This window comes from Hyperolius riggenbachi, chromosome 1 (assembly GCF_040937935.1).
Source record: "Hyperolius riggenbachi isolate aHypRig1 chromosome 1, aHypRig1.pri, whole genome shotgun sequence".
NCBI classification, from domain to species: Eukaryota; Metazoa; Chordata; class Amphibia; order Anura; family Hyperoliidae; genus Hyperolius; species Hyperolius riggenbachi.
In genome coordinates, this window is record NC_090646.1 from 280,019,346 (window position 1) to 280,044,811 (window position 25,466).

Sequence of the window (25,466 nt, forward strand, 5' to 3'; positions counted from 1 at the left end):
AGCTCGAAGTCCGAGGTCGAATCGAATAGTAAAAATTATTCGACTCGAATATTCGACTGACCTCGAATAATTTACTATTCGAATTCGACCAAACTCGAATTTTAAAAAGGGGTATTTGAGCATCACTACGCAACACTCCCGGACCCCAACCAAGTAACATGAACAATGAACATCTGTGATGGGTTAGCGTTTCCGGTCCCTGTTTATTGAACCTCTCATCTGTATTACATTTATGACTGCATGGCGACAAAATGCAAATTGCTATCCGCACGCTTCTTGTCCTCATGCAAGGCCTGGGTTGTTGTGTCTCAAAGCGTGGCTTTCTCCTCCTGCGCCACCCTCCTCCTGTTCCATCACGTGTGCTGCTGCTGGGTTAGCGTTACCGGTCCCTTTTCCTGGAACCTCTTATATGTATTACATTTAGGACTGCATGCCGACAAAAAGCATGTTACCTGTGCAAAGAAAACAGACATTTCCCGCATTTAAAAGACAGTTTTCCCTTTGAAACTTTAAAATCGATTTTCTCAAAAACTATAAGCTCTTTTTGCTAATTTTTTTTCCTCTTGTACCCACTCCCAAGGTGCACATACCCTGTAAATTTGGGGTATGTAGCATGTAAGGAGGCTTTACAAAGCACAAAAGTTCGGGTCCCCATTGACTTCCATTATGTTCGGAGTTCGGGTCGAACACCCGAACATCGCGGCCATGTTCGGCCTGTTCGGCCCGAACCCGAACATCTAGATGTTCGCCCAACACTAGTGTCCCCTGCACTTTGCTGCAGAGAGCACAGTGGAATTGAGTCTCCTGCCCACCATGTCAGTAAGACAGAGAGGAGATGAGGGTGCATAGCTGTGCTGCTCCTTCATCTGTAATGAGAGACCCAGGGCACTTGACATAAGTTTTGAAGACAGATTTATGCTGCGAAGGAAGAAGAAGACCTACCGGGTATGTTGCTTATCATCATGTCGGGTTTGTCCCGTTCTGTAATTTCATTTTCTGCAGCTAAATTCAGGGGACACCTCTCTATCAAAACCCCATAACTTGGGAACTGAGCATCATACCGACTCGGGACCCGGTGCAACAGAAAGCTTTGATTTTCAGCTTTCCAAAAATGGTCAGATCTTCCTGGGAGAGCAAACAGAACTTTAACAAAAAGCTAACAAACTTTCCAGACGGGATAATACATACAGTGGCTTGCAAAAGTATTCGGCCCACTGGAAGTTTTCCACATTTTGTCACATAACTGCCACGAACATGAATCAATTTTATTGGAATTCCACATGAAAGACCAATACAAAGGGGTGTACACATGAGAAGTGGAACGAAAATCATACCTGATTCCAAACATTTTTTCAAATAAATAACTGCAAAGTGAGGTGTGCATAATTATTCAGCCCCCTGAGTCAATACTTTGTAGAATCACCTTTTGCTGCAATTACAGCAACCAGTCTTTTAGGGTATCTCTCTACCAGCTTTGCACATCTAGAGACTGAAATCCTTGCCTATTTTTCTTTGCAAAACAGCTCCAGCTCCGTCAGATTAGATGGACAGCGTTTGTGAACAGCAGTTTTCAGATCTTGCCACAGATTCTCGATTGGATTTACCGTAGATTTGGACTTTGACTGGGCCATTCTAACACATAGATATGTTTTGTTTTAAACCATTCCATTGTTTCCCTGGCTTTAAGTTTAGGGTCATTGTCCTGCTGGAAGGTGAACCTCCGCCCCAGTCTCAAGTCTTTTGCAGACTCCAAGAGGTTTTCTTCCAAGAATGCCTTGTATTTGGCTCCACCCATCTTCCCATCAACTCTGACCAGCTTCCCTGTCCCTACTGAAGAGAAGCACCACCAGAGCATGATGCTGCCACCACCATATTTGACAGTGGAAATGGTGTGTTCAGAGTGATGTGCAGTATTAGTTTTCCGCCACATGTAGCGTTTTGCATTTTGGCCAAAAAGTTCCATTTTGGTCTCATCTGACCAGAGCACCTTCTTCCACATGTTTGCTGTGTCCCCCACATGGCTTGTGGCAAACTGCAAATGGGACTTCTTATGCTTTTCTGTTAACAATGGCATTCTTCTTGCCACTCTTCCCATAAAAGCCAACTTTGTACAGTGCATAACTAATAGTTGTCCTATGGACAGATTCCCCCACCTGAGCTGTAGACTTCTGCAGTTCGTCCAGAGTCACCATGGGCCTCTTGACTGCATTTCTGATCAGCCTGTCTGTTCGGCCTGTGAGTTTAGGTGGATGGCCTTGTCTTGGTAGGTTTACAGTTGTGCCATACGCCTTCTATTTCTGAAAGATCGCTTGAACAGTGCTCCGTGGAATGTTCAAGGCTTTGGACATCTTTTTGTAACCTAAGCCTGCCTTAAATTTCTCAATAACTTTATCCCTGACCTGTCTGGTATGTTCTTTGGGCTTCATGGTGTTGTTGCTCCCAATATTCTCTTAGACAACCTCTGAGGCCGTCACAGAGCAGCTGTATTTGTACTGACATTAGATGACACACAGGTGCACTCTATTTAGTCATTAGCACTCATCAGGCTTTGTCTATGGGCAACTTACTGCACTCAGATCAAAGGGGGCCAAATAATTACGCACACCCCACTTTGCAGTTATTTATTTGTAAAAAAAATGTTTGGAATCATGTATGATTTTTGTTCCACTTCTCACGTGTACACCACTTTGTATTGGTCTTTCACGGGAATTCCAATAAAATTGATTCATCTTTGGGGCAGTAATGTGACAAAATGTGGAAAACTTCAAGGGGGCTGAATACTTTTGCAAGCCACTGTAAGTACCAAAATGAGTTAAACTGGTTGCAGGTAAAAAAAAAAAAAATCACACTGAGCCCCATATGCAATTTACTTTTTCTCTTGAGTTTTCTCCCAGGTGATATCTTCACACCTTAGCAATAAAATACCCTTTCAGCTATCAGCAAGCAAGAAAATACTTAGAATAATTTTGACAGCACTTTATCACCAATGTTTTAGTGCTTTTTCATTGAAGAGTGCCAAAGAGCTATTTTAAAAAGAAGATGAAAAATTATCTCCTAGGGGAAAAAGTGAATTGCATATGGCCCTAAATATTTAAACGATTTTCATTTAAAGGACACCTGAACTGAGAGGGATATGAAGGCAGACATATTTATTTCCTTTTAAACGATATCAGTTGCCTGGAATTCCTGCTGATCTCTTTCGCTGCAGTATGGATCACGCACCTGACACAAGCATGCAGCTAATCCAGACTTCAGTCAGAGTTGCTGATCTGTATGCTTATTTAGGGTTTATGGCTAAAAGTATTAAAGGCAGATGATCAGCAGGACTGGCAGGTAATTGGTATTGTTTTACAGGAAATAAATATGGCAGCGTCTATATCCCATTCAGGTCAGGTGTATTTCAATATGGCCTTGATACTGAACCGATTTCTCCATCTAGTGGTTTGAATGTAGTTGGGGGAGAGTTAGCATACCAAGCCTGTGTAGTATGTACACCGCCTGTCCCAAGACCAGCAAAGATAGAAATTATTATGGTGCAATGAATATAGCATTGCTTTCCACATATTTACAGTATAATTAAGCTGCCGGGAAATGTGGGGGTGGGGTAAAGCCGAAAAACAGGTCGACTGCTCCTGCAAACGTCTCGGTGGTGTTAATTACTATTCCCCCTCCAGGTTGCTGCGGGCTGTGGGGAAATACTTCATTCAACAACACTATTGGGATACAATTCAAGTTTGCTTCTATAATGCAAATACAACATGGGCTGCTGCAAGTTAAAATATAACTTTTATTCTAATATATAAAATTACACATATGCTATAAAAAAAAATCCAAACTATTATTACTATTATTATTATTATTTATTGTATTTATAAAGCGCCAACATATTACGCAGCGCTGAACATTAATTTAGGTTACAGACAATATTTAGGGGTGACATACAGCAATATGACAATACAGGAATACAAGAAAACCAGATCACACACCATAGTATGAGTACAAGGTATTGCTTAGTCAGTCACTGGATGGAGCATGGAGATTAGGCAGGTTAGGTTCACTCAGATGCATAGCATGGGTGCACAGTAATGGAGGTGCAAGATCAGGTAGGACACAAAAGGAGGAGGACCCTGCCCAAAGGCTTACAATCTAGAGGGAGAGGTAAGGACACGAATGGTAGGGGACCAGAGTTCAGCTGTAGGTTTAGAGCACTTGTGAGGGGTGGTAGGCCAGAGTGAAAAGGTGAGTTTTGAGTGCTTTCTTGAAGATGATGAAGGAGGGGGCTGCCCTAATGGGTGGAGGTAGGGAGTTCCATAGTGTTGGAGCAGCTCTTGAGAAGTCCTGGAGGCGTGCATGGGACTGGGTGATTCGGGGGGCGGTTAGGCGAAGTTCATTGGAAGAGCGGAGTGAGCGGCTAGGTGTGTACCTCTGAGTAAGATCGGAAATGTAGGTTGGACAGGTTTTGTGGACAGATTTGTAGGTCAGACACAGTATCTTGAATCTGATTCTGGACTGGATAGGAAGCCAGTGGAGGGATTCTAGGAGCGGATCCGCCGTGGTGGAGCGATGGGAGCAGTGGATAATTCTGGCTGCCGCATTCATGATGGACTGCAGTGGGGCTGTTCGGGTCATAGGGAGACCAGACAGCAGGGCATTGCAGTAGTCAAGGCGGGAAATTATGAGGGCATGGATGAGGAGTTTGGTGGTGGCAGAGGTCAGGAAAGGGCGAATCTTACAGATGTTACGAAGGTGGAAGTTGCAGGACTTAGTGAGGTTTTGGATGTGGGAAGTGAAGGAGAGTGCGGAGTCCAGGGTGACACCCAGACAGCGGGCTTGAGAGGTAGGGCGAATGGTAGTGTGGTTAACAGTGACATGCACATCTGGGAGGTTCGTGGATGGCCGGGGTGGGAAGATCATAAATTCAGTTTTGTTTAGATTTAGTTTCAGGAACCTAGCGGACATCCAGGAGGAGATGGCTGATAGGCAGGAGGAGACCTTGTCCATGATAGTGGTGGATATGTCAGGGGTGTGGAGGTAGATCTGGGTGTCATCTGCATACAGATGATAGTTAAAACCCATGGAGGAGATAACCTTGCCAGTGGAGGATGTGTATAGGGTGAACAGTAGGGGGCCAAGGACCGAACCTTGGGGGACTCCCACCGAGAGGTGGTTGGGGGTGGAAGAGGACTCATTGAAGATGGTCGTGAAGGAGCGGTTGGAGAGGTAGGATGAAAGCCAGGACAGGGCGAGATCGTGAATGCCCAAGGACTGGAGGGACTGGAGGAGTAGGGTATGATCTACTGTGTCAAAAGCTGCTGACAGGTCAAGGAGGAGGAGAATGGAGTATTTACCTTCAGCTTTAGCTAAGGCAAGGTCGTTGACCACTTTGGTGAGAGCAGTTTCGGTTGAGTGGGCAGGCCGAAATCCAGATTGGAGTGGGTCTAGCAGTGAGTTGGCATTGAGGTACTGGGTCAGGCGTTTGTGAACCAGGCGCTCAAGGAGTTTTGAGGCAAAGGGGAGGAGGGAGATAGGACGGTAGTTGGAGGGTAGCGAAGGGTCGAGGGAGGGTTTCTTGAGCAGGGGTAGTACAGTGGCCTGCTTGAAGTCTGAGGGGAAGGTGAAACTAGGGTAAATGCGGGGAAATAAGTAATTTGGCTTCCAGCAAATGCAGGGGCGCGAATTACACTGTTTTTATTGTCATTTGAACTCTGTCTTTTGGCGGCGCACAAAGTGTGAGTGCCGTTTTAGCCATGATTCCCATTACGGCCTATGGAGGCACCGGCTGCATCTAAATCCCCTGCACTGTTTTTGCTAACCTCGTGCTCTACTGTGCTTGACTGATGGCAACAAGCACTCTTTAAACATCTCTTTATTTGGGTTTACCTGTCACATGATACTTGGATTTGTGTGTCCACTTTCCAGTCTCTGATTTATTTTACCCACTTTAGTTTTCTTTTTACTGGCATTCTGCAATATGACATTTAATTTGCAACTCTGCCTTTAAGGCCAGCATTTCAGATTTGCTTCTCCACTATTGAGACTGGTACTATTTAATTAAGTTACCAGCTGTGGACTTTTGAGATATCTCTTTCTTTAAGAACACACCTCAATGTATTTATCCTCTTACTTAGATGTACTCGAGTTGTGCTCCCACTATGCTCTCTATTGAGCTTAAAGTCCAGCTTCCTGTAATCTCTCTGAGCTCCTTTCCGTAGTCTCTCTGAGCTCTTACATTGGTTCAAAACTGTAGGTAGAGGTTTCAACAAGGATAGCAATTTTTTTTATACTGGTATGAGGTTGATGGTATTTAATGCCACATTTATTTTTCAGCCTAAACAAATTTTACATCTATTCTATTTGTAAAGGTGCATACACACCCCATACTTTCGCCAACGACGGGTCCGTCAGACCCTCCCGCTGGGCGGACGTTCAGCCGTCAGTAGAACATTTGTACACGCTGTCGGCAGACTGATAAGGCTGTTTCTGAATGATCCGCTGAGCGAATTTCCTGAGGACAAGAATTCAGAGGCTATCAATTTGCTTGTGAAATAGTGGGCCATTACATCTCAGAAGTTACATCTCAGAAATGGTCTCCTACAGTAATGTTAACCTCAGAGGTTAAGACTCACAGACTGGAGGTTTAAAGGAGTAGACTACAAGAATAAGAATGCTGATTTTATAGATTTTTTTTTTCAAAAATAGCACTGCAACCTATCACAAAGTATCTCAAAACTCTCCTTAGGCATTAGTCAAGAATGTCAGGCCTGCAGCACTCAGTATTGTTGCCAATTTTGATGTTCTACAGGCTAGTCTGGACTTAAGCCTTATACACGTACTAGGATTGTAGCCCAGCAGGGATCAGGATCGATCCTTTGTGTGACAGTTCAGGGCATTGATGCTCTACCTGTCAGTCTGGAGGAAGACAACAAAGTCTGTGACTGGCCACTGCAGACGTTGGAAAGAAGCTGATACCTCACAGTCACTTGTCACTCAGAGCCTAGCCCATGACTCAAAAGAATTTTGTGAAAGCAAAACTTTTCACTGCAAATTTGTTTTCCATTTCAGAATCCTGCTTATTACTATCACTATTGCTGTTACTAAAGTAGTTCTTAAAGGGAACCTTAACTGAGAGGGATATGGATGTTTCCTTTTAAACAATACAGTTGCCTGGCAGTCCTGCTGATCTCTTTGGCTGCAGCAGTGGCTGAATCACATACCTAAAACAAGCATGCATCTAATCCAGTCTGACTTCAGTCAGAGCACCTGATCTGCATGCTTGTTGAGGGGCTGTGGCTAAAAGTATTAGAGACACAGGATCAGCAGGAGAGTCAGGCAACTGGTAATATTTTAAAAGGAAAAATCCATATCCTTCTCAGTTTAGATTCCCTTTAACTACCTAACGACCGCCCCACGCCAATGGGCGTGGCAGCGGCGGCAGCCCCAAGACCACCTAACGCCAATTGGCATCAGGTCCTGGGGCCGGCTACTGCAGGAGATTGCGCACAGGTTGCGCACGAATCTCCTGCTTGAGGGGCAGAGCTCCGCCCAGCCTTCAGTCTCTGCTCGAGTGAAACCGCCGTCTTTTAAGTTAGTACAGCGCGTGTGACACGGCTGTCCCCCTGGGACATTAGAGAGCGATTGGCTCTCATAGGCAGAAGCCTGTGACAGCCGATCACCAGGATTGGCCGGCTGTGGGGGAGAGGGGGGGGGGGGGGTTAGGGGAAAAAAGTGAAATTAGCAAAATGTATTAATAAAAAATAATGTAAATATTTGTTTGAAAAAATAAACACTGTGGGGGGGATCAGACCCCACCAACAGGACGATCTGTTGGTGGGGAGAAAAGGGGGAGGGAATCACTTGTGTGCTGAGTTGTGTGACCCTGCAGCTATGCCTTAAAGCTGCAGTGGTCAATTAGGTAAAAAATGCCCTGGTCTTTGGGGGGGGGGGGGGGGGGGGGGTTTAACACTGCGTTCCTCAAGTGGTTAAGCAGGTCTAAAATCAGTTTAGTGAAATGCAGTGAAATGCAAGGTCCTTTTTATCTAAGTGGCTTTTATATTTAAAGAACTTTCTAATGTAATTTTACTGATGCTTAAATGTGAGTAGTAGCAGTAGTAGTAGAAGTGGTAGCAGTAGTAGAGGTACTGATAATAATAATAATAAACCAAATGGGAAAACAACATATTAGGATAATTTAACACTTATTTTTATGTACCTATAGCTACGTATATTTACCATATATACAGAAAAATAGTGTTTTATGTTTTACCACCTACAAATGTAATTTGTGCATACTGCATGGAGGAGAATATGATCTGTTTTTAAGTGCTCACCATATGGAATGCTCAGTGGCCTAGGTCCCAATTAGCTGTCAGTGCCTCTCCTTTGGGGATACACTTGCAGGTTGTACAAATCACAAAGCAATTAGTCCTGAGCATACCTTTTTCAAGATGAGTTAAAATGATTAATACTGTATATTAATCAATATTTCTGCACCCTGAAATTTTATTAGACTTATGTCAAGTATTAAAAGTCAGTGAAATAAGCAAACCCAGGTTTTCATGAGGGTGTGGTATACATGCTTTCTTGTATGGCAGTTATTAAGAGATTGGTTCCAGTTGTACCATAATCACTGTGTAATGTTGAATGGCTGATGCAAAATGTCTATTATACAAGGAAGCCATTCAGAGAATACACATCATCTTAAAATCATAGGTTAGCTTACACTGTAAAAGCCATAATTATATTTGTCAATAGCAGGCCACGCTTTGTTAAATTTATATTCGTTTTTAACCACTTGCCGACCGCACACTCATACCGTGCGGCGGCAAAGTGGTAGCTGGAGGACCAGCGACGCAGATCTGCGTCGCCAGGTGCCTCCCTAATTAATCAGGAAAGGCCGCTCGCGCGAGCGGCCGTTTCCTGTTAGATCACGGAGCGGGTCCGCTGATTGCGGCTCGCAGACTAAAGGTAAACGTAGGAGACATATGTCTCCTTTGTTTACATTGTACGGCGCTGCTGCGCAGCAGTGCCGTAAGGCAGATCGGCGATCCCCGGCCAATCAGCGGCCGGGGATCGCCGCCATGTGACAGGGGACAGCCTGTCACTGGCTGCACAGGACGGATAGCGTCCTGTGCAGCCCGGATCGCCAGGGGTAAGAGGGAGGAGAGAGAGGGGGGGGGGAATTTTGCCGCGGAGGGGGGCTTTGAGGTGCCCCCCCCGCAACATGCCTGCAGGCAGAAGCGATCAGACCCCCCCTGCACATCATCCCCATAGGGGGGAAAAAAGGGGGCGATCTGATCGCTCTGCGTGCCACCTGATCTGTGCTGGGGGCTGCAGAGCCCACCCAGCACAGATCACTAAAAATAGGGCTGGACCTTAAGGGGGGGGTAAAGGCTGGGTCATCAAGTGGTTAAAGAGGATCTACTAAACATAACTTACGGTAAATAATATAATTGCTTATTTTTACAAGATTTATTTGTAAATTATTTAAGCAGTGTTTGTCCATTGTCAAATCGTAATTCGGTCCAATTTAAAGTGAACCCGAGGTGAAAGTGATATGGAGGCTGCCATATTTGTTTTCTTTTAAACAATACAAGTTGCCTTGCAGCCCTGCTGATTTATTTGGCTGCGGTAGTGTCTGATTCACACCAGAAACAAGCATGCAGCTGATCTTGTCAGATCTGACAATATTGTCAGAAACACCTGATCTGCATATGCTTGTTCAGGGTCTATGGCTAAATGGTATTATAGGCAGAGGATCAGCAGGATAGCCATGCTTGCTTAAAAGTAAATAAATATGGCAGCTTTCACATAACTCTCACCTCGGGTTCACTTTAAAGATTGCCGGCGTCTTAACTGTTGGCAAGCTGAATCACTGTGTTCCCCCCCTCCCCTCCCCCTGTGAAGTGATCAGGGGCATCATATGATCTCTCAGAGTGCTTTAGGGAGGAAGGCCACGTGATATTATAGCCTATTTGGGGAGGGTCGTTATCATGGGGGGGGGGGGGGGGGGGTAAGGTTTACATTCCAATGAACAATGAATATTAATAATTATTGCTGCATATCCTAGCACCTTCCATCATGTTGCTGCTTGCTGCTATCCTTAGACCAGAGAGAGGATCTCTCACCTGTTCTCCTTCCAGCAGCGATCAGGCTCCCCTCCGTACAGAAACGCTGTCAACCTCACTATGTTGAATGAACATCATCAAGCTGGGACGTGGTTAATTAGGTAGGTGAGGCTGACAGAAGCACTGCATGAAAGGGAGCCTAATCAACCGATCACCACAGTAACAAGGACAGGTGAGAGATACTTACTGATTTTCCCTGCTGCCTAGCCTCTGCATGGGGTGGGGTCACACTAGAAGACACCTTGCTTTCTTTAGGGGAGGGCCAATAAAGGGGCACACCTGGCTATCTATACAGGATCTTCTCAAAAAATTTGCATACTGTGATAAAGTTCATTATTTTCTGTAATGTACTGATAAACATTAGACTTACATATATTTTAGATTCAAATACACACAACTGAAGTAGTTCAAGGTCAGTAAACCATTTACCAGTGGTTTTAGCACTGTGAGCAGGAGCCAGGTCGTGCTGAAAAATGAAATCTTTATCTCCATAAAGCTTTTCAGCAGATGGAAAGCATGAACCCACTTTTGAACCAGAAACAGCGGCAGAAGCACCTGACCTGGACTACAGAGAAGCAGCACTGGACTGTTGCTCAGTGGTCCAAAGTACTTTATTTGGATGAAAGCAACTTTTACATGTCATTCGGAAATCAAGGTCTGGAGGAAGACTGGGGAAAGGGAAATGCCAAAATGCCTGAAGTCCAGTGTCAAGTACCCACAGTCAGTGATGGTCTGGGGTGCCATGTCAGCTGCTGGTGTTGGTCCACTGTGTTTTATCAAGGGCAGGGTCAATGCAGCTAGCTATCAGGAGATTTCAGAGCACTTCATGCTTCCATCTGCTGAAAAGCTTTATGGGGATGAAAATTTCATTTTTCAGCACGACCTGGCACCTGCTCACAGTGCCAAAACCACTGGTAAATGGTTTACTGACCATGGTATTACTGTGCTCAATTGGCCTGCCAACTCTCCCGACCTGAACCCCATAGAGAATCTGTGGGATATTGTGAAGAGAAAGTTGAGAGACACAAGACCCAACACTATGGATGAGCTTAAGGCCGCTATCGAAGCATCCTGGGCCTCCATAACACCTGAGCAGTGCCACAGGCTGATTGCCTCCATGCCACGCCGCATTGAAGCAGTCATTTCTGCAAAAGGATTCCCGACCAAGTATTGAGTGCATAACTGAACATAATTATTTGAAGGGTGACTTTTTTTGTTTTAAAAACACTTTTCTTTTATTGCTCGGATGAAATATGCTAATTTTTTGAGATAGGAAATTTGGGTTTTCATGAGCTGTATGCCAAAATCATCAATATTAAAACAATAAAAGGCTTGAACTACTTCAGTTGTGTGTATTTGAATCTAAAATATATGAAAGTCTAATGTTTATCAGTACATTACAGAAAATAATGAACTTTATCACAATATGCTAATTTTTTGAGAAGATCCTGTACAGGGGGAGGGGTAGTGATGATAGTAATCTGTTGATTATGATAACGCTAAATTTTGCAATTACGACCATATATTATTACGATTTGGAAATTCAATTGATTTCACATAATGCATTCATAATTTTGCGTAACTACGCAAAATGTTTGCATTATTTTTGACCAACTTTAGCAGTTAGTAGCAAAGATGCCATATATGCTATCGTCAAAATTGCTACATGTGTTAAAGGAATACTATCGATGTATGCATTTATTTTTAAATGCTGTATGTTGTAGCACACATTAGGGCAAGTACTAGGAGCAATTTGATTCCTCACACAGCTGTTCCTCTCAGCTGTAAAATCCTCCGTCAGTTTTGGCGTCAGTGTTGGATACAAAATGTATCTAATACTGAGCTCCCAGAGGGCTAGACCATGTCTCTGCACAGGGGAGTTGCTATCAACTCCTCAGTTTGTAGTTTAATTATCACCTTGCTGAAAGAATCTTGTTGATATGGTGGTAATGGGTTAAAGATTCTAGCAATGTGTGTTTATTATCTTTGCTTCTCTTTACTGATAAAGATACTAATAATGCTAATTGTAGACAGTGGTCTGCCCCTCTCAGCAGCTTGTAAAGTGGATGCAGCCTGGAGTGAATCGCCTCAAGCAGGCAGCCAGTCTGAGTGTAAATACAGACTCCTGTTTTAGCTAGTTATATTCCAGCAATATTCCAGCTCATTTAGTTACCTGTTACCACCTCAGATCAGCCTATTTCTCCTCATGTCTGCTGCATGCTGTGAGTGACACAGTGAAATATATTTGTGAGCTGTGTGACAGAGTAACCAAGCAGCTCAGGGTGACCCAAGCTACTATGAGCTGTGTGAGAAATGAATTTTTAAGCAGGGATAGCAAGAGAGAGACCTGGGTGAAGAAATAAAGTGCCCCTAGCACTAGTGGTAATGTGTACACTAATATAGAGTATTAAAAAAAAAAGTTGTTTCAATCGATAGTACTCCTTTAAGGGGAAAAGTGGAAACAAGTAAAAAAAATAATTTTCTAAATGACCTTGTAGTTTTTGAGAAAGTCTATTTTAACTAGTTAACAACTGAGATTTTTTTGCCCTTTAGGATCAGAGCAATTTTCACCTTTCAGCGCCCCTCCCTTTCTTTCACCAATAGCTTTATCACTACTAATCACAACAAAATACTCTATACCTGTTTTTTTCACCACTAATTTGGCTTTCTTTGGGTGGTGCATTATGCTAAGAATTATTTTATTCTAAATGCATTTTAACAGGAAATTTTTTTTAAAACATTTGGCTGATGGTGTAATGGTTAAGGGCTCTGCCTCTGACACAGGAGACCAGGGTTCGAATCTCGGCTCTGCCTGTTCAGTAAGCCAGCACTAATTCAGTAGGAGACCTTTGGCAAGTCTCCCTTACACTGCTACTACCAATAGAGTGTGCCCTAGTGGCTGCTGCTCTGCTCTGGCGCTTTGAGTCCGCAAGGAGAAAAGCACAATATAAATGTTATTTGTCTTGTCTTGTATGTTTTTGGGATGTTGGATGAAACCAGAGTGGTCGGAGGAAACTTACGCAGACACGGGGAGAACATACAAACACCTTGTAGATATTAACCTGGCTGGATGTTTGCATCTGTCACTAATTGCAAGCACTTTTTTTTGCACACAAAAAAAAAACTAGTAATATACACTCTTGACATACATGTTGTCAGTACTTACTGTATGCACCAATCACTACACTCAGTGCAATAAAGTGTGACTAAGGTCACGTCATTACCTTAGTGTTGCTATATTTGTATTATTGGTGATTCTGCAGATCACCATATAATCAGATATAGTATCTGCATTATTTGGTGATACTGCAGATAACCAAACAATCAGAACTCTGTATTTGCTGACACCAATCGTTACAAGGGGCTAATAAAGGGGCACATCTGGCTAGCTATATGGGGGGGGGGGTTGGAGGCTAAGAAAGGGGCGCCCCTCACTATCTATACAGGGGGGGTGCTAATAAAGGAGCACATCTGGCTATCTATATGGGGGCTAATAAAGGGGAAATTTGTCTATCTATACTGGGGCTGGCTAATACTGGTGCTCAAATGGTTATCCATACTGGAGGGGGGGTAATGGTGCACATCTAACTATCTATACTAGGGGGGTGCTAATGAAGGGGCACATCTGGCTGTCTGTAATTGGTGTTGGGGGCTAAGAAAGGGGCACACTATGTAAACTGTGGTTGGCAAATACTGGGCACATCTGGCTATCCATACTGGAGGGCTAATACTAGGGCACATCTGGCTATCACTACGAGGGGGGTGGGGGAGCAAAAATGTTCCCTTCATTTGAGGATCAAATACCATTAACATAAATTGTGGTAGGAACATCATTTAAATTTTGTGATAAAAGGGAGAAATAGCCAAATAAAATGTGGGGGTTTTATCTACAGTAACACTATTTATTTTTAGACTGTAATGGGTAACAAAATGCAAATGAATGTATTTCTCCCACTAAATTGCATAGAAAACAAAATGTTCTTGGGGAAAAAAAAGACTGCCCAATGAAAGTCTACGAGATATATATATATTTAATTTAGGTGCCATAGGTAGGGATAAAGTTATTGCTGATTAAACAGGGACATAGCTAAAATGTAAAAACGTATCTGGTCCATAAGGAGGAAATGAGGTCTAGATGTGAAGAGGTTTAAAGAGACACTGAAGCGAAAAAAAAATTATGATATTATGATTTGTATGTGTAGTACAGCTAAGAAATAAAACATTAAGATCAGATACATCAGTCTAATTGTTTCCAGTACAGGAAGAGTTGAGAAACTCCAGTTGTTATCTCTATGCAAACAAGCCATTAAGCTCTCCGACCTAGTTAGTCGTGGAGAGGGCTGTTATCTGACTTTTATTATCTCAACTGTAATTGAACTGTTTACTTTTCCTCTGCCAGAGGAGATGTCATTACTTCACAGACTGCTCTGAAAGACTCATTTTGAATGCTGAGTGTTGTGTAATCTGCACATATTATAGAATAATGCAATGTTAGAAAAAACACTATATACCTGAAAATAAAAGTATGAGAATATTTTCTTTGCTGCTAATCTTCTAGTAATTATTCATAGCACACAACCAATTCATTATATCATATATTTTTTTCGCTTCAGTGTCTCTTTAACAGTGTAGTATGCTCTCAGAGACCTATAAAGTCAGGCATATGGGGTACCATTTTCAAGGGGACAAATGGCAGAATAGATTCTGGGGCATTTTTAAGATGAGGCTGTAGGTATCTAAAAAAAATTGTAACAAATTGAATCTAGAACAGAAAAAAAGTGTCATTTTCAAAATTATGTTTAAATTTGGAAAAATATCAGCCAAACCGCACAAGTCTGTGTATTACCAATTACCCATGATTGGATAGCCCTACATGTCTACTTAAAAAAATGGTGACAGTTGTGTGATTTTTCCTGATGGTTAAACAATCAAGGACTTTTCATTATTAATACAGTACATATAAGGAGGAAAAAAGTACACACGTTATAGAAAACAAATACTTTTATTTCAAAATAAAATATCTGCATATACATTGTAACATAATTTAAGTTTTAAAATAAAGGGGATAACTAGATTACGTAATAAAATATCAAGTATTTTTCTTCTATATCACTAAGGTGTCCTAAGTAATGAAAATGAATTGAAAAAATAGCAAGCATTTCCTATTGGAATGTAAACATCTTTACACACATTAGACTAAACTCCACGTGGCTGCCACTAAAGACCACTTATACCCAGAATCTAGTATGTGTATGGCGGTTCTGATACGCCTGTGAGGCCTCTTTCACAGTAGGACGTTGCATTTTGATGCAACGTTAACGTCGCAATGCAAATTAGAACGCCATTCCCCCAAAAAGTCGCAACGCAACTTAATGCCCCGTTATGGCCGCATACAGAAGAGCATACAGGCAATGAAAAGTGTGTTTCCAAGTCATTACTGAGCATGTGCAAACAGTTCAACGCAGCTAACAACGTGTATAATGCACTGCATGCGGTACTTTCACTTAACATGCAGCGTTAGTCCCCAAAGCAACGTGTGCACTGTAAATGGGGCATTGATTTTTCATTGCAGTGAGTTATTCTGCGTTAAATGTTGTTTTAACGTGCGACTTTAACGTCCCACTGTGAAAGAGGCCTGAGAGATCCGGCAGGTGGACAGTGTGGAAAACAATATTCCGCTACACAATTCCTCATTTGTGTTCGGTGTGAAGAAGGGGGTAATGCTAGACAGGATGGTAAAGTTAGGCATCAGGAAAGAGATAATGCTGGCCGACTGGTTAGGGTTAGGCATGGAATGGAGGAGTTTTCTTAAAGAGATCAATAACCAGTAGCTGATGGATGAGGAGAAACAAAAAGTTTCTTTGAAAACACGTTGACCACTGGCAGGACTAGGACCACATTGTAACAATAGGTCTACCCCATTCCTATCTTCACTAGCCAGCTACATAGCTGCTGCTCTCTGCAAGAGTGCCACTACTACTCAGCGCCGGTAGACTTGGGCACAGGTTACAGCCGGTATATGGCTGATCCTGCTTCTGCACAAGTCTGGGCCATGTTATTTACCTCTCCCCCTCCAGGCCGCCATGGATAGTGGGGGAATGATATAATTCGGCTTCCAGCGATTGCTGGAGGCCGAATTATTGTATTTTTTTAAGCAGCTTCGGCTCCGTCTTCTGACGGAGCCGGCGTTACTCACTGAGCGCCGCTGTGGATGTGATTCCCTTTATAGTCTATGGTAGCGCCGGCTGCGTCCAAATCTAGCAGCGCTGAAAAGCACTGCTCCGCTCAAATGTCTCTATGGTCACTGTTTCACAGTAGCTGTAACAGTATTTGTAAATCAGCGAAACGTCTATTCATAGACTGAATTTTGCTATTGAAGGTAAAGTTGTCAGTGCAATGTTTCTTTTCTAAGCTAAAGCTATTCGAGTAATCTGACACAGATCTTTTTTTTGCGCATTATGCTAAAAATTATTTTCAACTACATTATAAAGATGAGCGAAAGCAAACATAATTCCCAAGACAGGACAAATTCAACATTGGACTGTAAGTGTAATAGGGAAGATTTAAATATCCTCTTGGAAATGATGAGTTTTTGTTATTGATTTTGAGCTGTGACTTGTCATTTACCTTGTTATCACCTTGTCTGCATAAACCTATTTTCACAGCAGGGTAAGCTAAAATGTTTTCAAAATTTGCGAATTAAAGACCAATGTTATTTTTCTTACCTTGTTTTTACTATTTTTGTATTCTTTGTCTACTAAAAAGGATGTGTGCCTGCCTTTAAGGGACATAAAAAAATATTTGTATAATACTTGCCCCTTTCTAGGGCCGGGTGGAGCGGGACATTGCCAGAGACGCAGCAGCAAAGATTAGCTTGGGGTGGGTTCAGGTATAATGGACCATTGAGATGGAAGCACCCCCCCCTCGGCTACCTGAAAGGGGAGGCTCTCTGGCTAAAAGGGGATCTCTCTGGCTAAACTGGGGGCTCCTTGGCTTAGTGGGTGTCTCTCTGGCTTAATGGGGAGCTATCTAGCTTAAGGGGGGCCCTCTGGATATAGCGGTGCTTTATGGCTTAATGGGGGCTTTATGGCTATATGGGAGTCTCTCTGTCTATGGGGGGGGGGGTGTCTATCTGTTTAAACGGGGGACTCTCTCTCTGTAATTTATACACCCTCACCCTAGGAGCTCTATAGCCTAGAAACTGCCCTGTCTGTATATTTGGGAGTGATGCATCATAGGAATCCACCCCTGCTCACTTAAAGCTGAATAATTGCAAACACCTTCTGTTTTAAGAAGGCAAATTTATATTTAGCACTGTTTTTTTTTTGTTGCTTTTTTTAGTAAGTGCAAGGGCTTTCTGCTTTTCCACCCACCGCATAACATCACGCACACACCGCTCCTTCATCCCTCCACATCCCACAGCGCGTCGTCAGCTACACAGCTAACATGAGTCTGTGTAACCCGGCCCAGCAATGTCGCCCAAGGGGATCAGCTCCCAATCCTCGAAGGACGATATCCATCAAAGTGTGTATACACATTAAGCCTTTAGTGTACTCTGTATGTGTAATGTAAGGCTTTCTGTTTGTTGTGCACACCGAGTTGTGCACATGTGGCCTAACTCGGTGAGTGAGGATGATGCGGCTATCCCACGGTGTGCACATCAAACAGCATGGCAGTGCCTAGGGATTGGGCAATTCATGATCCCACCCTGAGGGCTCCCCAGGGCAAACGTGAGATGATGCAGTGCAAACAGCAGGATGCTGTGGAGAGCAGAAAAACGGAGCCTCTTGACAAGCAAGGGATCCTTATGCCAGAGTGGTGAGTGCTGCAGATGCAGCGAGATGATAAAAGCACCTTATACACCTAAGAGTTGGAATACTTTGTTCAGCCTATCTGATGTTTAGGAAGGGAGGTCTCGACTAAAAGCGTGTACACGCTGCTATTAGCAAGTCTATGGTCGCATGACTAAAGATAAGCTTGGGTATACCCATGTTGTGATGCAGAACTATGGTGCATAGAATAACATGCTTGATGTTCTTACTTAATCCAGTATACGCCTGGCATAGATTATTCATTAGTCAGCCAAATGTGTGATTGGTATTGTGTGTGTGATTGCTATTGTGTGCAATATGTGTGAGAAGGGGGGGGGGAGGTATGAGGTATTGTGTGGCTTTTAAATAGTCATGTGCCAATAACGTTTTTTTTCACTTTGGAATAATCGTAGAGCAGCAGGTTGTTTTTATAGAAGAATCAGTGTTGTAATAGGCAACCAGGTACTCCCTTATTAGTATATCTCAGGATCAGGTTGATTGATTTGAGAAATGGGCATGGTTCACCAGAAATAAATAAAGTGGACTGTTTATTAGCCGTTTTAATTAACAGTTTTTAGGTATCAAAACTGCAAGTTATATGTCAGTGCATTAATATAAGCTTATAAATAGTAATCTATATATATAAAATCGGATGTATGTGTGTGTGTATGTGTGTGTGTGTGTGTGTGTGTGTGTGTGTGTGTGTGTATGTGCCGCGATCACTCGAAAACGGCTTGACCGATTTGAACGAAACTTGGTATACAGATCCCTTACTACCTGGGATGATAGGTTCTGGGGGTCTCGCGGCCCCCCTGCACACCTGGGCGGAGCTACAAACAGCGAATCCGATTTCACCCATTCAAGTCAAGGGAAAAAATGTAAAAGGCTGTCATTCTCACAGTAATCAAGCCAGAGTCCCCACACTTGGCACAGTTGGTCACTTGGTGACCGAGGTTACAAATCCAGGAATAGCGGGCGGAGCATAAATCAGCCAATCAAAATTCAACCATTCATTTTAAATGGGAAAATGTAAACTGCAGCCATTCTTACACTATTAATAGCAGGGTTCTCAAACTTGCCACAGTTGGTCACTGGGTGAATAAGATTAAGATTTAGGAAAGTGGGTGGAGCCTACAACAGCCAATCAAAATTCACCTATTGCGTTTAAAGGGGAATATTTAAACTGCTGCCATTCTTACACTGTTTATGGCAGAGGCTTCAGACTTGCTGCAGTCAGTCATTGGGTGACTGGGGTCCAAATTCACTAAAGGGGCAAGGCCACAAACAGCCAATCAGATTTCTTTGCTGGATAAACTGCTTCCATTCACACATTTTTTATGCCAGGAACCTGAATGCTCACAAAATTGTTCATTGAGTGACTGTGTGACAAGGCTACACAAAGTGGGCGGAGCCAAAAACAAATTTTACTAGGAAAATATAAACTGCAGCCATTCTTACACTGTTAATGGCAGGGTTGTCAAACTTTGCACAGTTGGTCATTGGGTGAATGAGATTAAGATTTTGGAAAGTGGGTGGAGCCTACAACAGCCAATCAAAATTCAACTTTTGATTTTCAAAGGGAATATTTAAACTGCTACCATTCTTATACTGTTAATAGCAGATGCCTCAACCCTGGTACAGTTGGTCACTGGGTGACTGGGGTTCAAATTCAGAAAGGGGTGGAGCCACAAACAGCCAATCAGATATATAAAGTATTGATACCAAGGAACCCAAAGCTGATAAACTTGGTAATTGAGTGACTATATGTCAAGGTTACAAAAGTGGGCGGTGCCAGAAACGTAATTTTTTACATGGCAGGGTTCCCAAACTTGACACAATTGGCCACTGGGTGCCTGGGATTATTATTCAGAAATGTGGGTGGAGCCTACAACAGCCAATCAAAATTCACCTATTGATTTTCATGGGGAATATTTACATTGCTACCATTCTTACACTGTTAATGGCAGAGGCCTCAAACCTGATACAGTCAGTAATTGGGTGACTGGGGACCAAATTCACTAAAGGGGGTGGAGCCAGAAACAGCCAATCATATTTGTTAGATTGATTTCAGCCATTCTGTTATTGGCAGGGTTCTCAAACTTGACACAGTTGGCCACTGGGTGACTAGGATTAATATTCAGGAAAGTGGGTGGAGCGTACAGCAGCCAATCAAAATTCATCTTTTGATTTTCAAGGGGAATATTTACATTGCTGCCATTCTTGCACTGTTAATGGCACAGATTATTATACAGATAAGTGGGTGGAGCCTAAAAAAGCCAATCAGAATTCACCAGTTCATTTTCAAGGGGAATATTAAAATTGCTGCCATTTGTGCACTGTTAATGGCACAAGCCTCAAACATGATACAGTTGGTCATTGGGTCACTGGGGTTCAAATTCAGAAAAGGGGATAGAATGCATTGTAGGAGTCTGACAGCCACAGTCATGACTCATAAAGCCAAATGCATTTTGGGATTTGTAGTTCCTTAACAGCTGGAGGGCCAAGTTTGCCCATGCCTGGGATAGAGCCACAAACAGCCAATCAGATGTGTTTCATTTCACTGGGAAAATACAAATTATTGATGCCAAGGACCCAAAGCTCACAAACATGGAAAATGTAAACTGCAGCCCTTCTTCACTGTTAATGGCAGGGATTTCAAACTTTGCCAAGATGGTCACTGGGTGACTTAAAGTAATATTCATGGAAGTGGGTGGAGCCTATCATAGCCAATCAAAATTCCCCTGTTGATTTTCAAGGGGAATATTTAAATTGCTGTCATTTTTACACCGGTAATAGCAGATGCCTCAAACCTGCTATAGTTGGTCGTTGGGTGACTGGGATTCAAATGTTGGAGAGGGGCGCATCCACAAACAGCCAATCTGATTTGTTTAATTTCTATGGGAATATACAAATTATTGATGCCAAAGACCCAAAAACTGACAAACTTGATCATTGAGTGTTCGTGCATTAGGGTTAGAAAAAGTGGGCGGAGCCAAAACCGGTCAAATACATACATGGGCAGGTAGTTCCAGGTCATTAGTGGGTGGAGACAAATACAAATTTCACTGGGAAAATGTATAGTGTAGCCATTCTTACACTGTTAAGGGCATGGTTCTCAAACTTTGCACAGTTGGTCACTGGGTGACTGGGATTAATATTCAGAAAATGGGTGGAGCCTACAAAAGTGAATCAAACTTCACCTATTGCTTCTCAAGGGGAATATTTAATTGCTGCCATTCTTGCACTGTTCATGGCACAGGCCTCAAACCTGCTACAGTTGGTCATTGGGTGACTGGGGTTCAAATTCAGAAAAGGGGGTGGAGCCACAAACAGCCAATCAGATTTTTTTTCATTTCAATGCAAATTATTGATTCCAAAGGCCGCAAAGCTCACAAACTTGGTCATTGAGTAATTGTGTGTTAGGGTTAGAAAAAGTGGGCGGAGCCAACACTAGCCAAATACATTCCCCGGCAACGCCGGGCAATCAGCTAGTGTCTGAATATAGCAGACACATTTATCACTTGGGCAAGTGCCCCTGACAGTACAAGTATCAAACATGCAAACAAAATGTGCGATTTTATTGTTTTTTTTATAATTAATTCTATACACTGAAATTGATACTGCCATTATCATGCATTTTTTGTTTTTATAAGTGAGAAGAAGCTCATAATGGAAGCATTGAACAAGAACCAGTTTCTAAAGCGGCTTGATCCTCATCAGATCCGGGACATGATAGAATGCATGTATGAAAGAAGGTATGGTCAAGGAGAATTTATCATCAAGCAAGGTGAACCAGGCAGTCACATCTTTGTGTTAGCTGGTAAGTACTTAACAAGTGTATGCTTCTTAGTAGAATACATGTTGGATGGACATGTCTTTATTACTACTCTGCTGTGGAAATGTTGAGCTAGGGCTATATTTAGTCATGGTGGAAAAAATAGCAGGTGATGTGGTTAGACTCCTTCACCTTACACTCAGATAAACAGATCTGCTAAAATGCAAGCAAGATCCCAACAATAAAGTACTGTTTTTAAACATATAAAGTTGTTGTATTCATTCTATTTCTGGATGGTGTAAAGACCGCACTTGGTATCCTAATACACCTAGGAGCTAACATCTCACTGTGTGCTTGCATTATATATACACAGCGTAACCTCAGCAAACATCTAGTGGTGATGATGGCTGTGGGCGCATCAAAATGTATCACACTCTCTTTTCAGGCTCCAGTTTTTTGGAATAAATGTTAAATTAATTGCAACAGCAAATATTTACTCTCATGATGTATTTTTATTTTGGACTATTAAAGGAAAGTTGCACTAGAAGAGATATGTAGGCTGTCATAGCTGACCTTCCTTCAAAAATGCAAGTTGCCTGACTGTCATGCTGATCATTTAGATACGGTATATTCTCAGCCTTTGATTTGGAACAAGCATACATATTTAAGAGAGAAATCACCAAATATATCTATAGATTTGCATTTATATCCTGGAGCTGTGACTCTGACAGTATTAAAGGCATGGGATCAGGATGACAGACAGACTTGGAACAGTTGAAAAGGGCATGAGATGCGTCCTGTTTAAATGGGGTGAGGTGGTCTTTAGTGTTAGGCATCAGCGGTGGAAGGGGGGTCTTCAGTGATAGGAGTAGAGGGGTCCTTAGTGATAGGCATGGGGGAGTTAGGTTAGGCACCAGCAGGGGGGTCTTATGGCTGGACACCACCAAGAGGGTCTTAAGGAGCCCATACACCTAACGATTTTCCCGCCAATATACAGCCGATTCAATCACAGTGATCGAATCGCCTGTGAAATCGCCACGCACACCGCTGACAGAAAGATCGATTTCCGTCCAACATCGATCGTTCCCGTCGATTCCCGTCAATCCGTCCGTGCGGAAGATTTTTCTCGATCGCCGGCGGGTCGGGAGTGTGTCGATAGCGGCGTTCGAATGCCCGACGACCGACGCAATACAGCGGGTATACATTACCTGTTCCGCCGGCGTGACTCCCCTGGTCCCCGCTGTCTTCTTTCCGCGCTGGGTTCCGGACCGCTGCAGCTACACAGAACTTCCTGTCCTGGCAGGAAGTTTAAACAGTAGAGAACCTTCTACTGTTTAAACTTCCCCTGGACAGGAAGTTCAGTAGCTGCAGGAATGGTCCGGAGCCCGGAGCGGAGAAGAAGACAGCGGGGACCAGGGGAGTCGCGCCGGCAGAACAGGTAATGTATACCCGCTGTATTGCGTCGGTAATGTATGCAGGGGGGGGGGGGGCGGCAGCAGCGTCAGCTCCACAGATTGTGATCGGTTTTAGGCTGAAATCGATTCACAATCTGTTTGCAGTAAAGGTGGCCATATGATCCCTCTCTGATCAGATTCGATCAGAGATGGATCTATCTGGCGGTCGAATCTGATGGCAAATCGACCAGTGTATGGCCACCTTTAGGTTAGTTACCACAAGGGGGGTCTTAGGGTTAGGCACCACCAGAGGACCTTAGGGTTGGAAATCAGTAGAGGTAGGGTTCTGTGTGAAAGTAGGGTTAGGTTAGGTCATTGTAAATTATCCGTTAATATTACTTATATTTTACTATATGAATTAAGTAGTAGAATTTTGGTAATTGTACTGGTATTCTACTATTCCCTACACCCTTTTCAACAGGCACCCTCATTAAATCTACACAACAAACTGAATTGTCTAGATGGCTAGAAATGCCAGCTTATATGTTTCTGTCAACAAGGTTAATTTTGGCATGGCTTTGTACACTGAAGCTTTGTGGGGTTTAGGATGTTCAAAGTATTTGTAAAGACGTTAAAGAAGTTTTTTCTCTCCCTTGTGGCTTGGATAGAGCACATGGGGTTATGATTTTCTGCTTCAGTTTTATCACAGGTCCATACCTAATAGAAGTTTACCTACTTCCTGTTGCTCTCATGGGTCTTGCAGTAGACAGTAAATTATTATAAATTTCCACAATGGGAACATCAAAGCATCAACTTTGCACCAATGTGTCCCTGTATGCAATATTTTACTCTCTTGTTGTCCCTCGTATTGGTATCAGAAAAGAGAGGAAGGGAGAAAAAAACTCCCAATAAGGGAAACAGGTTGTACTAACAAAGCAGTAGTGGTTTTAATCCACATACCTTCTTCTTATCTAAATGTATAATGGCCAGAGATGGCAATTAAAGTATACCTGACCTGAGGCAAGGCTACCTAAGGTGTGCACAGAGTATATTTATGCTGGATCCAAATACCTCTATGTACTGTCCATTTCTCTCCACATGACCCCTCAGTCCCTGTAATCAATACTTTAAAAAAATATTCTTTAAGAAGGTCACATTTTCAGCCAGAAAGAGACTTGCTTGTGGTGATGTTCTTTCCTATCACCCTTTCATCCCTTAAGGGTAGTGAATGGCGTAGGGAAGAGGAGGCAATGGGAGGGTAATAAGAGTGAATATCCTGGCAAGCCTGCTTCTTAAAATTTGACTTTCGGCATACAGGAGAGGAAACAAGAGAAAACGAGGGGAGGAAAGGACGGAGGCATGTAGATCAAGCAGGAACATACATCTGTGCTTACCTTGGGTATCTTTCCTTCGGGTCTTGTGTACTTTAAGCTGCCTCTGGGTGCTTGCTGTACAGTCAAGGGGTTATTTGACCACTCTTTGGTGACATTAAGTTTACCTTTAAATTAGGCTGTGTTTTATTATTGCTGTTATGTACACATACACAGCAAACTTCCTTTCCCAAGTAGCCTCCCACATGTGAATTTACCTCCATGTGCAGCATCATCCTTGTAGGAGACTCAATTGTGCTTGCGTGGCGAGGAGCATTCTGCACTTGCACAGTATGAAAAAATGGCAACTGCGCTTGCACACGGGAGTGTGATTGAGGCATGCACTATCTGGGGCCGTGCATGGGTGGTCCCCTGTGGCTGACTGAGTCCGCCAGATTTCGGAGGGGGCTAACAGCAGTATGGAAGGATGTCTAGGGACCAGAATGACTACAGGGGCCTGGATGAAGCCCCTGGTAAGTTAAACTGGGGACCATAGTGTCACTTTAGGTACACTTTAAAGTTGCTGATTTGCTGATTTGACAATGAAACTAGCAGTATTTCTGAGTGTTTCTATATACATAGGTGGTCCCAGTGAGGAATAGGGTATTTATGGGGCCATAGCATGATATTGATAACCAGGCAGCTTATCAATATTATGCTGTTGCCCTAGAAATCCCCAATTCCACCACCCATGCATAAAGGAAACACTGAACGCTCAAAAAAAAAATTGCTAGTTTAGTTTTTTAAATCTGCAGATTAATCTTGGCTGCATCAGATTAACACACTCAGTCTGTTAGTGTAACTAATGCACTCCGGGTCCGTAATATTGCTGGCTGTGGTTGTTGTCTATGGTTGTGGTCTATACCCTTCCAGAAGTACCTGCATTCTTGTACTGTGCCAATACCCACTTAGACAAATGAGTCTGCCACCCTCCCAACTCAGTCCTCTTCTGTCCTTTTCCAGACTAGTCTGATCTACTGTACTTCTGGCAC

General features: G+C 43.0%; 1 protein-coding gene across 5 annotated transcripts in view; it reads left to right on the top strand.

Annotated features, from left to right (window-relative positions):
- Positions 1–25,466, top strand: part of PRKG2 (protein kinase cGMP-dependent 2) — a 203,659-nt gene that overhangs the window by 60,449 nt on the left and 117,744 nt on the right. For 4 of the 5 annotated variants that reach the window (XR_011020470.1, XM_068233649.1, XM_068233648.1 and 1 more), the window contains one exon: positions 21,589–21,755. Coding sequence is in view for 4 of the 5 variants with exons in the window: in XM_068233649.1 (XP_068089750.1) it covers positions 21,589–21,755 (167 nt within the window). In the remaining variant the exon portion in view is untranslated. Of the gene's footprint in view, positions 1–18,320; positions 18,398–21,588; positions 21,756–25,466 lie in introns of those variants that run through there. The other variant, XM_068233651.1, reaches the window with a different exon arrangement.